At 43.9% G+C, this 18,537-nt stretch overlaps 1 protein-coding gene and 2 non-coding genes across 3 annotated transcripts; all 3 read right to left on the reverse strand.

The window, feature by feature from the left end:
- Positions 1 to 596: 596 nt before the first annotated feature.
- On the reverse strand, positions 597 to 12,700 carry rpl10 (ribosomal protein L10). The gene is made up of 6 exons (NM_001140680.2): positions 12,540 to 12,700; positions 7,854 to 7,912; positions 5,006 to 5,113; positions 3,052 to 3,190; positions 1,877 to 2,039; positions 597 to 879 (listed from the first exon to the last, which is right to left on the reverse strand). Exons 1-6 carry the CDS (start codon positions 12,560 to 12,562, stop codon positions 724 to 726), a joined length of 648 nt encoding a protein of 215 aa, NP_001134152.1. The 5' UTR covers positions 12,563 to 12,700; the 3' UTR covers positions 597 to 723.
- Positions 2,885 to 3,017, reverse strand: LOC123726262 (small nucleolar RNA SNORA70). Its single transcript, XR_006758653.1, has one exon. It is a non-coding gene; the product is annotated as a small nucleolar RNA SNORA70 (small nucleolar RNA).
- On the reverse strand, positions 7,067 to 7,199 carry LOC123726261 (small nucleolar RNA SNORA70). Its single transcript, XR_006758652.1, has one exon. It is a non-coding gene; the product is annotated as a small nucleolar RNA SNORA70 (small nucleolar RNA).
- Positions 12,701 to 18,537: the final 5,837 nt, after the last annotated feature.

Raw genomic sequence — 18,537 nt, forward strand, 5'->3', positions numbered from 1 at the left:
GTTCTGAAATCTGTTTGTGTACTTTCAAAAGTGTTGAACAAATAGTTGACTACACCAGTCTATGCTCACTCATCGTCTTAAATTGAAATTACTGGTTGCCTCTTATCCACTCGTCGTTCCCTTATGCCATAGTTTGTATATTTCAATTGTCAGTAGAAACCACATTTGTTTAAGCACTTCAGCCATGTTATTTAAAGACAGTAAATGAGGCTGAATGAGCTGTTTCCCTGCCAGACAAGGCTCCGCTGATAGCCAGGTGTAGTGATTCACTCCATGGTGCTGAAAAGAAAGCTCTGCTGTTCGGACAGCTTTGTCGGCCCTGTTATAGTGCAGTTAATGTGTTTAGTGTAGCGGCTTGCTGGCACGCAACCCAAAACTTTTTGGGTGAGTTTGCCCCACCAAGATTTACACGCTAAAATCACCACCGGCAGTACTTAAATGTACAATACTGGCGTTCCTAGTTAATATTTCGGGATTTAAAATTTTTTTTTGGGGGGGGCTCATTATAAAGTTCTACCCCTTTACTCATGATGCCCAAGTCAACCCCTCATCTGAAGTCAGAATCAGCAGTGAAACACACAACAATAAGACCTGGTCAGTTAATAATATTTTATTTTCTGACTATTCAGATGTATTCATTCACCATGTCTGACCTCTCGTGAAGCCGAGGACCAGACATCCTACGGGATGTTAAAAACGTCTAGACCGTCGGTAGTCGGGTGTCTAGACGGCATGAATCTTCTTCCAGCGAGCCAGAGGACCAGTCGAGGGGATGTACTTCACCCCACAGCCATCAGGAATCACACGCTTTTCAGCCATCATTTGATCGAAGTCCACGGCGTTGAACTTAGTGAAGCCGTACTTCTTAGACATGTGGATCTGAGGGAGGGAGAGGTGAGGAGAGTGATCAGAGGTCCTCTACAGACAGCAATGTTTCTTAGTGTGTAAAGGAGCATGGCCCTTAGGACATTTAAAACCCCATAGAGTCAGAAATATAATTAGCATAATAAAACAATCCATTTAAAAAATCTGCCAGTAAGCTAGATATCTGTTTGCATCGGATGAGTCTCAAAATATACGTCTGAACGGTTTGGCTACAAACTATTATGACCTGGATGGAAAGGAGACTCAGGAAAACAATGGTGTTCTCCGTTTACGCTAAAACCTCAACAAGCGTCTTCGACTCCTTCAAAGTCATTACAGCTGATCTGCCAACTGTCTGTCTGTCGGGTCCGACCGGTTTGGGCTGCACACCATTATAACCCCTCTGGAAAGGGGAGTCTCACAATGTTGGGTGTTTTGCATTATGACACCCACAGGCTGCAAGACTCACCTGAAGTCTGGTACCAATTAACAAAAAATGTAAACAAAATTAGAAGACTGTTTAGTGCCAAAAATAAGGGGTTAAATGTTTTTAAATCCAATCTTTTTTCTGTCTCTCAGATAAAGGACAGACACTTGAGAACTTTTGAGGGCCCCATCTGTGGTAGTGAATCTGTTATTCAATGTGTTTGTATGAGCTAATAGCAGTAAGGACAAATTCAATTTCTCAAAAATAACATTATATACACACACTTCAAGGGGTCTTAAAATCCCAAATCAAATGATCCTTGGTATGACCTTGAAACAATTCCATACAGCTTACACTGCAGACCCCCCCATAGCTTACACTGCAGAGGGTTAAAGGACAAATTAGCTTATTGTTTTATTTAAATGCCTAAATACATTGTTGGTTGGGGTAATTAAAGTAATAAAGTTAAGTCACAGAAAGGTCTCGGCACTAACATTTCCTTTATAAGATTCGGTTAAATACATTTACAATGATCACTACCACATTTGATCAGTCATCCCCAGTGTGTCCCCGTGTGAACGTTACCTTCTGGCGTCCGGGGAACTTGAACTTGGCTCTGCGGAGAGCCTCGATAATGTGCTCCTTGTTGCTGGCTTTGGTGCGGACAGACATGATCACCTGACCAATTCGAACACGGGCCACGGTGCCCAGGGGTTTACCGAAAGCACCCCTCATCCCTGTCTGGAGCCTAGAAACACAGAACCACGTTTCATTATTACAGAGAACACATTTCATTATGGGATGACGGCACATTTAAGGTTCTTGGACACATGGAAACGAGTCTAATTACACCTTCTAACGAAGGTTTGGCGATCTTCAAGACATTCCTAGTCCATCACCAAACTGTAGAAAAGCCAACAAAATTAAGGCTCTTTATATTTTGTCATTGACAGTAGGAGCACTTGACGCCGAAGCCCTGCAGGTCAGGTAGACAGTGTTCACAATTTTGGGGATAGTAAAATGTTTTCAGTATAAAATGAAGACCTACCAAATATAAAAGTATAGAAGATAATGAAGCTGTTTTAAATAAGATCTGGGAGAACTAAGAACCAAACTAGACAGACTGCAGTTCAGAAAATGGCATAATGTTCGAGCAGCTCACTAAGCATAACAAGGCATCAGCCATAACATGTATTAGCTTTGAAATTGGCAATCTCTGCCCCAAAAAGTGCACTACAGCAAGAAACTAGTTAACAGCAACATTTTGCCAACAGGACCTCTAAAACAGTAACCCTCCCGTCAGAACGGTTTTTAATTAAATCTGAGGTCATTTCCTACGTGCTTCTTGACTCAGAATAGGTTGGTGAACACTGTACTACATAGTTCACTACTGTTGACCAGCGGCCTATGGGCTGGTCATTGACATGGAGCAGCACCTTGTCCATATTACCCGTCCCCAGCCCAGCCAGTCCTGGTCTACCCGTCCCCAGCCCAGCCAGTCCTGGTCTACCCGTCCCCAGCCCAGCCAGTCCTGGTCTACCCGTCCCCAGCCCAGCCAGTCCTGGTCGAACACACAGCAGCACCAGTTGAAAGCGTTGTCTCAGCGGTCCCTTAAAGGGGCCAGCACCTCCCAGCTGGCCTCATACACAACCACAGAGTCACTGTCTGCAGCCATTGCACACCAGAACCGCACTGCAGCGGGACCGGTCGGCTTAATAAGCTGCAGGTTTGTTTTAGGAGTTTAGAACAGGGTGCTGTACCTGTCAGCCCCAGCGCAGGACAACATCTTGTTGATACGGATGACATGGAAGGGGTGCAGACGGACCCGGATGTGGAAACCGTCTTTTCCACAAGTCTTCACCATGTACTTGTTGGCACAGATACGGGCTGCCTCCAGAGCTACAGAGGAAAGAGACGGGAGAGTTAACACGGGCTGCCTGAGAGCGAGAGAGAGCCGGGAGAGAGCCGGGAGAGAGACGGGAGAGTCAACACAGGCTGCCTCCAGAGGAGAGAGAGAGAGACAGGAGAGTTAACCTGTTATGGCTAGGGGGCAGTATTTTCACGGCCGGATAAAAAACGTACCCGATTTAACCTGTTAGGGCTAGGGGGCAGTATTGACACAGCAGGATAAAAAAACGTACCCGATTTAATCTGGTTACTACTCCTGCCCAGTAACTAGAATATGCATATAATTATTGGCTTTGGATAGAAAACACCCTAAAGTTTCTAAAACTGTTTGAATGGTGTCTGTGAGTATAACAGAACTCATGGCAGGCCAAAACCTGAAAAGATTCCATGCAGGAAGTGGCCTGTCTGACAATTTCTTGCCCTTCTTGATTATCTCTATCCATTACAGAGGATCTCTGCTGTTACGTGACACTTCCTACGGCTCCCATGGGCTCTCAGAAGGCAGCAAAAAGCTGAATCGTGGCTTTGCAGGCTCTGGCTGAAAAAAAAAAGTAACGCGTTTGGGTAGTGGCTGGTTACAGTACTGTGAGACTCAGGCTCGTGCCCGCGTCGACCCCATGCCTTGTTTTCTTTCGTCTGTTTACCTAAACGCAGATTCCCGGTCGGAATATTATCGCTTTTTTATGAGAAAAATGGCATAAAAATGGATTCTAAACAACGGTTGACATGTTTAGAAGTACGGTAATGGAATATTTAGAAATTTTTGTCACGAATTGCGCCATGCTCGTGACCCTTATTTACACTTCGGGTAGTGTCTTGAACGCACGAACAAAACGCCACTATTTGGATATAACGATGGATTATTTTGGACCAAACCAACATTTGTTATTGAAGTAGCAGTCCTGGGAGTGCATTCTGACGAAGAACAAAGGTAATCAAACTTTTGTAATAGTAAATCGGAGTTTGGTCAGGGCTAAACTTGGTGGGTGTCTAAATAGCTAGCCGTGATGGCTGGGCTATGTACTCAGAATATTGCAAAATGTGCTTTCACCGAAAAGCTATTTTAAAATCGGACACCTCGATTGCACAAAGGAGTTCTGTATCTATAATTCTTAAAATAATGTTTTTTGTGAACGTTTATCGTGAGTAATTTAGTAAATTCACCGGAGGTTTGCGGGGGGTATGCTAGTTCTGAACGTCACATGCTAATGTAAAAAGCTGGTTTTTGATATAAATATGAACTTGATTGAACAAAACATGCATGTATTGTATAACATAATGTCCTAGGGTTGTCATCTGATGAAGATCAAAGGGTAGTGCTGCATTTAGCTGTGGTTTGGGTTTATGTAACATTATATGCTAGCTTGAAAAATGGGTGTCTGATTATTTCTGGCTGGGTACTCTGCTGACATAATCTAATGTTTTGCTTTCGTTGTAAAGCCTTTTTGAAATCGGACAGTGTGGTTAGATAAAGGAGAGTCTTGTCTTTAAAATGCTGTAAAATAGTCATGTTTGAAAAATTTAAGTTTTTGTATTTGAGGAATTTGTCATTCGCGCCACGCCCATCATTGGATATTGGAGCAGGCGTTCCGCTAGCGGAACGTCTAGATGTAAGAGGTTAACACAGGCTGCCTCCAGAGGAGAGGGATGAGGGGAAGAGCTAGAGATATGGAAAGTAGATTTAAATGCGAGATGGCAATCTGACCTTGCATTTCAGAAGACAGTATGTGTAACATTGTCAATTAGTGAGTGTGTGTGTGTGTGTCAGAGCATAGCTGACCGTCTCCAGAGAACCTCTGACCTCACCTTCAGAGGACAGCTGCTCGTACTCGTCAGAGACCATGTGACCACACAGAGGGAACTCATCCACCCTGGCTTTCTTCCTGCCCAGGTCAAAGATCCTGATCTTAGGATCTACAGAGGTAAATAACAGGAGAGAGTTTACAAGATGATCTTAGCATCTACAGAGGTAAATAACAGGAGAGAGTTTACAAGAGGTAGTTAATGTTGGTCTGAATGTCTTTAAAAAAGGTGCACTATGCAAGAAATCATTCCATTTCCTGTCTGCTACAAGTCTTAAGAGTTTACCTAATTACACTTGGAGACTAAACTAGTGTAGAGCAGAGCTTCCCAAACTCAGGGCTGGCCCCACCAGGTGCACGCTTTGTTTTTTGCCCTAGCACTACACAGCGGATGCAAATAAAAGCTTAGTTGGTTATTTGAAATCAGCTGTGTTGTGCTAGGACAAAATCCAAAACGTGCCCTCAGGACCAAGTTTGGGAAACCCTGGTGGAGATTCATTGTACCATCTGAACCGCTGTGGAATATATTTTCCACAACTAAAAATATGACATTTTCAGCTGGTGTATAAAAGCAAAAGACCCAAAACCCTTAAGGCATATAAATAGATCAGCCCCTGCTTATACCTGCTTTCAATGAGTAACATCTACACTGAATAAAAATATAAAACGCAACAATTCAGTCAACTAAAATCAATTCATTAGACCCTAATCTATGGATTTCACATGATGGGAATAAAGATGTGCATCAGCTCATCACAGATACCTAAAAAAAATAAAATAAAGGTAGGGGCGTGGATCAGAAAACCAGTCCGTATCTGGTTTGACCATTTGCCTCATGCAGCGTGACATCTCCTTCACATAGAGTTGATCAGGCTGTTGATTGTGGAATGTTGTCCCACTCCTCTTCAATGGCTGTCAAAAGTTTCTGGATATTGGCGGGAACTGGAACACACTGTCGTACACGTCGATCCAGAGCATCCCAAACATGCTTAATGGGTGACATGTATGGTGAGTATGCAACCATGGAATAACTGGGACATGTTCAGCTTCCAGGAATTGTGTACAGAGCCTTGTGACATGACAACCACTTGACCAAAATGCTATTGTTTTCAGTTGTCCATACCATAACCCTACCACAATGAACCCTACCACAAGGAACTCTTCACAACGTTGACGTCAGCAAACCACTTGCCCACACACACACACACACACACAACGCCGTCTGCCCAGTACAGTTGAAACCGGGATTCATCCATGAAGAGCACACTTCTCCAGCATGCCAGTGGCCATTGAAGACCGGTTACGACACCAAACTGCAGTCAGGTCAAGACCCGGGTGAGGATGACGAGCACAGCTTCCGAGAAGTTTGTGCAGAAGTTGTTTGGATGTGCAAACCCACAGCTGTCCGGGTGGCTGGTCTCAGACGATCACGCAGGTGAAGCCACCGGCTGTGGAGGTCCTGGGCTTGCGTGGTTACACGTGGTCTACGGTTGAGGCCCGGTTAGACGTACTGACAATTTCTAAAACTACGTTGTAGGCGGCTTATGGTAGAGAAATTTACATTTGAAAAATTCTCTGGCAACAGCTCTGGTGGACATTCCTGCAGTCAGCATGCCAGCTGCACACTCCCTGAACTTGAGACATCTGTGGCATTGTGTTGTGACAAAACTGCACATTTTAGAGTGGACTTTTGTCCCCAGTACAAGGTGCACCTGTGTAATGATCATGCTGTTTAATCAGTGTCTTGATATGCCACACCTGTCAGTTCGATGGATTTTCTTGGCAAAGGAAAAATGCTCACTAACAGGGATGTAAACAAATGTGTGCACAAAATTGAGAGACATATGTTTATTTGTGCATATGGAAAGTTGCTGGGATCTGTTACTTCAGCTCATGAAACACAGGACCAACAATTTAAAAGTTGCGTTTACATTTTTGTCCAGTATATAAGTCACTTCTGTGAATTTGGTCTGGTCACTCAAAAAGGTAACATATTACAGCTGTAAGTGACAGAAGAGTAAACTAGCTACGCACTCAGTAGTCGTCAGAACTAAACGTTGTAAAGCGTTGTCTCAGCGGTCCCTTAAAGGGGCCAGCACTTCCCAGCTGGCCTCATACACAACCACAGAGTCACTGTCTGCAGCCATTGCACACCAGAACCGCACTGCAGCGGGACCGGTCGGCTTAATAAGCTGCAGGTAAGAACACTTACGTTCCTTTTTAGTATTTATTACATTCCCCAGTAGCTGCTGCCAATGCAACAGCTACTCTTCCTGGGGTCCAAACAGGAATAAACAATTACAGAAAACGCAACAGCCTCCATCAAATAAAAAAAAACCATTACAAATGTACAATACAACATGTATATTACAGGTATGAGTATTTTATATCTAATTTTACTGCTTGCTTGACTTGAGGAATAGAGTTCCACGTAGTACTGTGAGTTTCCTAGCCTATGTTCTAAATTGTGAAGAGACCCCTGGTGGCATGTCTTGTGGGGTATGTATGGGTGGACTGTGAAGAGACCCCTGGTGGCATGTCTTGTGGGGTACGTATGGGTGGACTGGGAAGAGACCCCTGGTGGCATGTCTTGTGGGGTATACCTGGGTGGACTGTGAAGAGACCCCTGGTGGCATGTCTTGTGGGGTACGTATGGGTGGACTGAGCTGAGCCATTTGAACAGACAGTTCGGTCCCTTCAACACACCTCAAAGACTAGTGATGCAGTCAATTTAGCATGCAATTGACATTGGCCCCTAAATGTACACTGAAGGCTAACTGCTCTGTTCTGGGCCAACTGAAATTAGCTTGTTTGAGTGGGAATAACCCCAAGGTAAAGGAGAGAGAACTTACCAGGCACACCGCGACAGAAACGGGACTTGGGGTAGGGCTTGTTCTTGCAGTAGCGGTAGCTGAGGGAGAGAGATGGTTTAATCAAACAATTACCAGCTGGCTAGCTACAGCAACGGCACGTAGCTAACCGGCTAGCTACAGCAACGGCCCGTAGCACTACTACAGTTTGGTTGGTCAAGTGGTTGTCAGATACTTTTACATTCAACGAAAATGCTAACCATGTAGGAGTGATCAGAGGTTCTCCGGAGACCGCCATGTTTATTAGTGTGTAAAGGAAAACAAACCAGTCAGCATGTTGCCTCAGAGGTCCCTTAAAGGGGCCAGCACCTCCCAGCTGTCCTCAGTACTAGGGTTGGGCGATGTCAACCTCTGTCCAATCGTGATTAAATACCCATAAAACATTGATATGCAATAGGTGTCACCCCCTACTGGCCAACCTCCCAACAAGTAAAATGCCAGAAACACTGCTAAAAAGGACTGCTGGCATAAACACACTACAGGAGACAAGAGGAACCATGACAATATATTTCTCTCTGCAGCAAGAAAGGTGGTGACAAGACAGCATCACTGGCTGCACGTCCTGTGATTGGTTGTAAATCATGAAGGGCCTGGCTACAGAGTACAACTCCGCGGTCCCCAGAACTGGGTAATTATTGAATGATTTGCATTTTTGCCTAATCTTCCTCTTATTAGACCTAGGCTTCAACATGTTGCTAGGTTAAATACACAATAGGCTGTGGAAATAGGCCAACTCTACCCATTTCCTTCATAAGCGTCGCTCAGCTCAAAGTTCCCTTTTGACTTCATTCCATCTTGATATTGTTCGCTCCATTTCACTTGTTGCCTGTAATAGTTGTGATAATAAAGTTGTGATAAAGAATCGCCTATAGACTCACAATTGTTCCCATTTGAAAGCTGAAACTTTAGGACATTAAAACATTATTTAATAATACATGCATTTTATACAAAGCGACTGATGCGTGCATACATTACATATGGGCAGTCCCGGGAATCGAACCCACTACCCTGGTATTACAAGCACCATTATCTACCAACTGAGTTAAAGAAACTCTATAACTTTGTGTTATAGGAGTATTTTACAACTTGATTTTAGATGTTTCCTCGGCATAAAAGTAGTCTATGGGCCAGGAGAAACGAATCCATGGTTCAGCCACTAGAAACTTCAGCTGACTTTAGCCACCACAAAATAACAGAAGTGATGTGATCATCATTAAAAAGCACAAATCACCTGAAATCAACTTCATATATAGTTTGTTATTTAGGTGATTTGGACAACAAAAAAACATGCTCACAGCACTTTGATAACTTGTGGCTGAAGTTTGTAGTGACTGTTTAAACCAAACTATGGATTAGTTTCTCCTGGCCCAGACTACTGTCAAGATGAGGAACCAGCTAACATTTAGTAAAAGTGAAACTCCTTTAATGTTTTTGATATGCTATTTTAATTAGTCGGATTTGGCTTTTGGCCGTTTGGTTCGCAACAGCAAGGAGGGGGCCTCTTATTTTAGATTCATCTTTGCTCAACTAAGGTTTGTGGTAAACTAGTCCATGTTTCTATTGTTTGTTCTACCTGATTGCCTCAGGCCTATCAACATCTTAGGTTACTTAAAACTGAACTAAAGCCGTTAGATAAATCCATTGTTCATGAAGTAACAAGGCGGGAGGGAGAAAGCCAACAGGGATAAAAACTGAAGTCATTCAGAACAAACGGATCGAAGACTAAATGGGGCTTTTAAAACACGCTGGATTGTCCACTATAAAAACATTAAAATGGGCTTCAGCTATATGGACCGGATCAAGAAACTTTTTGGGCTGCTTTGATTCAAATCTTAACTCAGTCTACTTTACTCTTTCATTCTGTAAATTGTTTAACTTTTATAGAAAGAGGTTATGCAGGCTATAAAGGAAGAACTAAGCCACTTGGCTCTTTACTGTGTGGTTCCAGTCAAGTTAAACTGCACAGACCATCACTTCACAACGTAGTAACCGTTAACGACGGCGGTCAATCATCTGATAGGTAATATCAAGCAACCCTAGTCTGCAGCCACTAGAACCACACAGGGGTGACCAAGACTAAAAACACCTATCTCAAGGCCATCATACTTAAATAACCATCACTAGCCTGCTACCACCCAGTACCCTGCCATTAACTTAGTCCCGGTCACTAGCCAGCCTCCACCCAGTTACTCAACTCTGCACCTTAGATGCTGCAGCTCTATATACATGGAATCACTGGTCACTATCATGTTTACATACTGTTTTACCCACTTCATATGTATATACACTATATTCTAGTCAATGCCATCCTATTCAACCATTGCTATGTGTATAGACACACACCATTCTATCCTACGTGTTCTTCAGATAGACATTATGGATATAGTACACATCCCATCCCTCCTTACAAACATACACAGTGCCTTCGGAAAGTATTCAGACCCCTTGACTTTTTCACTTTGTTAGGTTACAACCTTATTCAAAAATTGTTTCCCCCCCAATACCCTCATAATGACAAAGCAAAAACATTTGAAAAATGTACAAATGTATTTAAACTGAAATATGACATAAGTACTCAGACCCCTTTCTCAGTACTTTGTTGAAGCACCTTTATCAGCAATTATAGCCTCAAGTCTTCTTGGGTATGACAAGCTTTGCACACCTTTATTTGGGGAGTTTCTCCCCTTATCTCCCATTCTTCTCTGCAGATCCTCAAGCTCTGTCAGGTTGGATGGGGAGCGTTGCTGCACAGCTATTTTCAGGTCTCTCCAGAGATGTTAGATCAGGTTGAAGTCCAGGCTCTGGCTGGGCCACTTAAGGACATTCAGAGACTTGTCCCGAAGCCACCCTTGGCTGTGTGCTTAGGGCCGTTGTCCTGTTGGAAGGTGAACTGTCACCCCAGCCTGAGCACTCTGGAACAGGTTTCATCAAGGATCTCTGTACTCGGCCCGTTCATCTTTGCCTCGATCCTGACTAGTCTCCCAGTCACTGCCACTTAAAAACATCCCCACAGCATGCTTCTGCCACCACCATGCTTCACCATAGGGATGGTGCCAGGTTTCCCCCAGACGTGACACTTTGCATTCAGGGCAGAGTTCAATCTTGGTTTCATCAGACCAGTGAATCTTGTCTCATTGTCTGCGAGTCCTTTAGGTGCCTTTTGACAAACTCCAAGCAGGCTGTCATGTGCCTTTTACTGAGCAGTGGCTTCCATCTGGCCACTACCATAAAGGCCTGATTGGTGGAGTGATGCAGAGATGGTTGTCCTTCTGGAAGGTTCTCCCACCTACACAGAGGAACTGTGGAGCTCTGCCAGAGTGAACATTGGCCCTTCTCCCCCAATTGCTCAGTTTGGCCGGGCGGCCAGCTCTATAAAGAGTCTTGGTGGCTCCAAACTTCTTCCATTTAAGAATGATGGAGGCAACAATTCCTTAGACCTCATGGCTTGATTTTTGCTCTGACATGCACTGTCAACTGCGAGACCTTATATAGACCCGTATGCCTTTACAAATCAAGTCCAATCAATTGAATTTACCACAGGTGAATTCCAATCAAGATGTAGAAACATCAAGGATGATCAATGGAAACAGGATGCACCTGTGCTCAATTTCGAGTCCCATAGCAAAGGGTCTGAATACTTGTAAATAAGGTATCTGCTTGTCATTAATTTACAGAATGTTTTTTTTTTTTTTGAAATTAGCATTTTCTTTGTCATTATGGGGTATTGTGTGTTGATTGAGGAATTTTTTCCCTCAACCCATTTTAGAGTAAGGCTGTAGCGTAACAAAATCTGGGAAAAGTGAAGGGGACTGAATACTGTATCTACACTACACATCTGCCACAACCCTTCAGGAAAGCGCTCACTGGCCTGGGAGACAGTTTTTATATGAACCTATCCTCTTTCCTCTATTTCCATCATAACGTTTTTATCCCAGCTTGCCTCCATTTTTATTAACTTTGCAGACACTTATCTAGAGCGACTTAGTCATTGCATTCAAGTGTAATAGTGTTTAAGCAGTCTCTCGTCCTGTATCTGTCTCTCTGTAGAGATAAGTGGATAAGGACCAGGAAGTTGCCTGTATACACACAGCTCGTTAAACTATTTCTACATTCCATTCTTTTATGTGTGTATTGTTATATATTACTGCACAGTTGGAGCTAGCAAGCATTTCGCTACACCCACATCTGCTAAATATGTATGTCAATGAGATAAAGGATGTTTAGACATTCACGTATCTTTATTCTGTACAGTAAAAACCTCACAACGCTGTGTAATGTGTACCAATAGTCACAGACCGATGTAATACACCAATAAACTCCATAATACGTATGTTGATCAACCCACAAGTTGCAATGGCTAGTTATGCTACCTAATACCATTAACAGCGTTACCCTTCTGATCGAGTTGGCTACATTAGCTACTGTTAGCTAGGTGAATGACAGGGGTGTAGACATCGCTGACAGTGTGTAACATATCATCAAACTATCTAGTTTAATGACAACACAAATTGACGTTACGGCATATACATAAATATGACATCAACCCTGCGAATGTAGCTAGCTGGTTAATTACTGCACATGGTGCAGACACATCCGCCATTTTGTATTTTATCTGAGCTAAAGTCAGACTTTTATCTGAGCTAAAACCATGCGACAAAAAACACTCACCATCGGGCTGGCCGGCGACCCATGGCTAAGATCTGTTAAAATAGCACAAACACTTATTACGAATGGAAAGTAGCTAGGGTCCTAGAGTGGACAAATACATTATTTTTCTATATTTTTTTAGAAGAGCGGCAGAGACCACGATGTCACCGTGTACTCACCGAATGGAGGAAAGGAAGTCAGACAGACTTCCGCTGCGTCATATGGGTGCATTCCCGTGGAGAAAATATATGGTAAAAACACTTTTATTTTTTTGATTTGGGAAAGCACTTTTGTAATCACACGTGCATTATGGTTAGTAATCGTAAATGTTTTATTTAATATTTTGGCTGTAAAATTTCCTCCGCAACAACAAGCCAACCGTGGAGCATCTTGGGAAGAGTAGTTTTACCAAAGACATTTATAACGAACCCAAGATAGTTCATCTCTGTCGTTTACAGTAGGAGAAAAGAACAAGCAAGGAGGCAGAACAAGCAAGGAGGTGGGCAAAGCCAAGCCTTGCAAGCGGCTAATGGGGATCCATAATAAATACAAATACAATATAAATATTGGCGCATTATAGTATTTATTTGCATAGTTCCGTTAAGGATCGCCTCCTCTGTGAAGTGCGAGTGTGCACAAACTCGATTCCACCTTGCACTCCGAAACAATTTATTTATTTATTTTTTAACTTTAGCAAAGCGTCAAGTCTCTAAAACTTCGTGCACTGTATTCGTAAGAAATTCTTGTTTTGGGAACAGAACACTGAGATCATATGTTTCATCAATGAGAAAATTGGCAGGATATCGGCCCAGTTTCAGCAAGTTCCATGTTCTCCCACTACCTGCGACTGGACTTCCTCTCACTAACATATTTGTTGGTGAGAAAATGTTCTAAAGGGATACTACAACTTTATAGCCACTGTGATGTGTCTGTGGTTTTACCGCAGATAGGACAATGACACAGATGTTTCACCTGATGTATAAATGTGAAACATCCGCATGGCGTTCCCACTCACTACCAAACATCGCATTGAGAAGAAACCCAGTGGCCGGCAGTGGGAGATGATGGATTTTGGCCGATATTCTGCAAAATGTTTCTCATCGATTAAGCAAAGTAGGTGTACCCTCACAGAAATATGAAACTATATGCTAGAACGCCCCAATAATATCTCGCTAGCTCTTGCTTGGCTCTGCCCACTATGACTCATTTGTTCCGGTTTGAAACGTCGGGCTTTGGTCTATCTGAGTTATAGAAATCTTTGGTTTTACTGAGAACATGGAAGGGCAAGAGGAGGATCACAGAGTTTGGGATGAGATGAGGTGGTAGAGGAGGACCAGTGACCAGCTGCCAATGACTGGAACGAATTGCAAAAATCGCTGAAGCTGGAGACTTATATTTCCCTCACTAACTTTAAACATCAGCTATCTGAGCAGCTAACCGATCGCTGCAGCTGTACAGAGCCCATCTGTAAATAGCCCATCCAACCAACTACCTACCTCATCCCCATAGTTGTTTTTGTTTTTCTGCTCTTTTGCACACCAGTATTTCTACTTGCTGTCACGTCCTGACCAGCAGAGGGCGTAATTGTGTTATTCTTGGTCAGGATGTGGCAGGTGGTTTGTGTTTGTTAAATGTTGGGTTGGTGATTGGGACTTCCAATTGAAGGCAGGTGTGTTGAGTTGCCTTTGATTGGAAGTCCTATATAGGTGTGTGTGTTTTTCTTTGGGTTTCTTTGGTTGTCCTTGCACTGCATTGTATGTGCCTGCAAGACTGTTGCTGGTGTAAGTATTGTTTTTTCAAGTGGATGCTTTACGTGTTTTATTTAATAAACATGAGTGTCCACAATCCCGCTGCGCCTTGGTCCTCTTCTCTCCATGACAACTTCTGTGACACTTGCACATCCTCATCTGCACATATATCACCCCTGTGTAAATTGCTAAATTGTAATTACTTTGCCACTATTGGCCTATTTATTGCCTTATCTCCTTACTTCATTTGCACACACTGTATACAGATTTGTTCTATTGTGTTATTGACTGTATGTTTGTTTATCCCATGTGTAACTTTTTGTTGTTTTTGTCTCACTGCTTTGCTTTATCTTCGCCAGCTCGCAGTTGTAAATGAGAACTTGGTCTCAACTGGCCTACCTGGTTAAATAAAGGTGAAATAAATAAAATAAAAAATACTTGTAGCATCCCTGATATTTATAGGAGCCCTAAACACAAATGTAAGGGACAGATGTAAATGTACAGAGGAGGAAAATGGGGAGGGTCATGTTTTCAACTTCAGTCAAGGGTTTAACGAAAATCATTGGACTCCACTAACATGTAAAGTATGTGTACATGTAATAACCTATGTAGCGTTAATGTACAGACAACAATTGTTATATTAACACACACACACACGAATACAAGTATACATACAACAAAAAAAGTACAAAACATTACAACTAATGGATCTTGGCCGCGCTGGAGCCGCCAGAGACCAAGCCCAAGAAACGCTGCGCACTCTTATAAAATATTTTAAATTGACTGAAGTTGAAAACAGGGTTTAATCATTTTAAAAAAAAATCTAGTCCAGTGGAGGGTTCTGTAATTTGTAATTGATGAAATTTCAATATTTCTCAGTGTTTTAAAATAGTTGTGTCACAAGCGTCGTTGTAGGTAGACCAAAACGCAGCGGGTATTTATCATCTTAATTTATTGAAGGAAAAACATATAAACAAAACAAACAACGAAACCAGTCCCGTAAGGTACAGACTATCCAGGAAACAACCACCCACAAACACAAGAGAACTAACCCACTTAAATATGGCCTCCAATTAGAGGCAATGACAACCAGCTGCCTGTAATTTTGAGGTCGTTGCCAAAACCCCAACATAGAAATAGAAAACTAGATAACCACATAGAAATAGATAACATAGAACAAAAACCCGAAACACACAAAACAAACACCCCCTGCCACGCCCTGACCAAACTACAATAACAAATAACCCCTTTTACTGGTCAGGACGTGACAAGTTCCTTATTAGATTATATATCGATGTGTGCCCAATGCTGGCCCTCGTCTCTGATTCTCCGCTGGGCGGAAATATAAAGTGCCGTAGTATATTATAGTGTGGTCTCAATGAAATGATCCATAGCCTATAGGCTATAGGCTACGAAGTGCAGAGAAGCCCAGAGCTAAGTTTATAGCTGCTGGGATGGTCTAAAATACAAGTAAGCTGCATTACACACTGCAATGGATTTTCCAACCCTGAGCCTGGCCTGTTCTGTTCTTACTGATAAAAAATAGCTAGCTAACCAACAACTGCAAGGATGTTTTTTTGAGAGAGCTCATTGTGCAAATGTATTTATGTTTTCAATAAACATTGAAAATGAGAGTTTACGTGTTGTCAACAATCTAAGCCAACCCGTCTGTTTTGCCCCATAGTTACACACGCCTTGATTCTGAACGACCAGCCCTTCCATATCTCACTCGATACAAAACATGGATTTAATATCTTTCTGAAATGTCTGTGTTTTTTTTTGTAGAACCACCTGCAACTGGATATTGACATTTCGAAGATACTTTTCCCAAATCGAGAAGGAAGAAAGTATCGGCAAGAACATGTTAGTTGAAAAATCTATGGCGCTGTTCCTGTAAAAACCAGAAATGGACACCAAAAATCTTTGGTTACATTACATGATCTGGCGTCCACAGGAAACCACTCACCCAGAGGCGGCGCTCCTAGTGGCCAGAGACTTTAATGCAGGGAAACTTAAATCAGTTCTACCAAATCTCTATCAACATGTTAAATGTGCAACTAGAGGGAAAAAAATTCTAGATCTGTAACGGCTGTCGTGGTGAATGGATGACCAAAACGCAGACGGGATGTGAATGCTCATCTTTCTATTTAATAGAATAAAATGAACACAAAAAAACAACAAACAATAGACCGACAGGAACAGTTAGCAGGCTAACATAAAGCAGTGCTAAAACAACAACCCACAAACCCAAGTGAAAAACACACACCTAATATATGACTCCCAATCAGGAACAACGACATACAGCTGTTCCTGATCAGGAGCCACACAGACTAACAAAGAAACAGAACAACTAGATAAACCAACACTAGAACAAAACTTAAACCCCAGACTACATAAATCAAACACCCCTTAAATAACACACACAACCCGAACCATATGAAACAAATACCCCTCTGCCACGTCCTGACCAAATATAATACAATTACTCCCTCTGCTGGTCAGGACGTGACAGTACCCCCCCTAAAGGTGCAGACCCCGGAATGCACCTAAAAAGAAAAACCAAAATCCCCCCAAAACAACAACAACAAAACAAAACCCAAATACCCCCTAAACAAAAAGGGAGGGAAGGGAGGGTGGCTGCCGTCAACGACGGCACTAGTGCTACACCCCCCCTCCCCAACCCACCTATACTGGAGGTGGCTTAGGTTCGGGACGTGGAATCCGCTCCACCCTAGGCTTCGCCCCCTTAGGTGGCTCTGGACTGGCGGGCGGCTCTGGACTGGCGGGCGGCTCTGGCGGCTCCGGACTGGCGGGCGGCTCTGGACTGGCGGGCGGCTCTGGCGGCTCCGGACTGGCGGGCGGCTCTAGACTGGCGGGCGGCTCTGGCGGCTCCGGACTGGTGGGCGGCTCTGGCGGCTCCGGACTGGTGGGCGGCTCTGGACTGGTAGCCGACTCACCCAGTTCCGGATATTGGGCCGTCTCCCCTGGTTCCGGACAGTGGGCCGTCTCCCCTGATTCCGGACAGTGGGCCGTCTCCCCTGATTCCGGACAGTGAGCCGTCTCCCCTGGTTCCGGACAGTGGGCCGTCTCCCCTGGTTCCGGAGAGTGGCCGTCTCCCCTGGTTCCGGACTGTATGTACATACCCCAACCAGAAGCCATGGATTACAGGCAACATTCGCACTGAGCTAAAGGGTAGAGCTGCCGCTTTCAAGGTGCAGGATTCTAACCCGGAAGCTTACAAGAAATCCTGCTATGCCCTGCAACGAACCATCAAACAGGCAAAGCGTCAATACAGGGCTAAGATTGAATCATACTACACCGGCTCCGACGCTCGTCAGATGTGGCAGGGCTTGCAAACTATTACAGACTACAAAGGGAATCACAGCTGCGAGCCGCCCAGTGACATGAGCCTACCAGATGAGCTAAATCACTTCTATGCTCGCTTCGAGGCAAGCAACACTGAGGCATGCATGAGAGCATCAGCTGTTCCGGACGACTGTGTGATCACACACTCCGTAGCCGACGTGAGTAAGACCTTTAAACAGGTCAACATACACAAGGCCGCAGGGCCAGACGGATTACCAGGATGTGTGCTCCGGGCATGTGCTGACCAACTGGCAGGTGTCTTCACTGACATTTTCAACATGTACCTGATTGAGTCTGTAATACCAACATGCTTCAAGCAGACCACCATAGTCCCTGTGCCCAAGAACACAAAGGCAACCTGCCTAAATGACTACAGACCCGTAGCACTCACGTCTGTAGCCATGAAGTGCTTTGAAAGGCTGGTAATGGCTCACATCAACACCATTATCCCAGAAACCCTAGACCCACTCCAATTTGTATACCGCCCAAACAGATCCACATATGATGCAATCTCTATTGCACTCCACACTGCCCTTTCCCACCTGGACAAAAGGAACACTTATGTGAGAATGCTATTCATTGACTACAGCTCAGCGTTCAACACCATAGTGCCCTCAAAGCTCATCATTAAGCTAAGGACCCTGGGACTAAACACCTCCCTCTGCAACTGGATCCTGGACTTCCTGATGGGCCGCCCCCAGGTGGTGAGGGTAGGTATCAAAACATCCTCCACGCTGATCCTCAACACTGGAGCTCCCCAGGGGTGCGTGCTCAGTCCCCTCCTGTACTCCCTGTTCACCCACGACTGCATGGCCAGCCACGACTCCAACACCATCATTAAGTTTGCTGATGACACAACAGTGGTAGGCCTGATCACCGACAATGACGAGACAGCCTATAGGGAG

This window comes from Salmo salar, chromosome 13, assembly GCF_965601325.2.
Source record: "Salmo salar chromosome 13, fSalSal1, whole genome shotgun sequence".
Taxonomy (NCBI): domain Eukaryota; kingdom Metazoa; phylum Chordata; class Actinopteri; order Salmoniformes; family Salmonidae; genus Salmo; species Salmo salar.

Bases quoted from the DNA above. Each gene is read 5' to 3' on its own strand.
- rpl10 (NM_001140680.2), bottom strand. From the start codon at position 12,562: ATGGGTCGCCGGCCAGCCCGATG. The intron at 5,114-7,853 runs GTAAGTTCTCTC...TTACCTCTGTAG, and splicing joins TTTCTGTCGCGGTGTGCCTG to ATCCTAAGATCAGGATCTTT. The intron at 3,191-5,005 runs GTGAGGTCAGAG...TTTCCTCTGTAG, and splicing joins CGAGCAGCTGTCCTCTGAAG to CTCTGGAGGCAGCCCGTATC.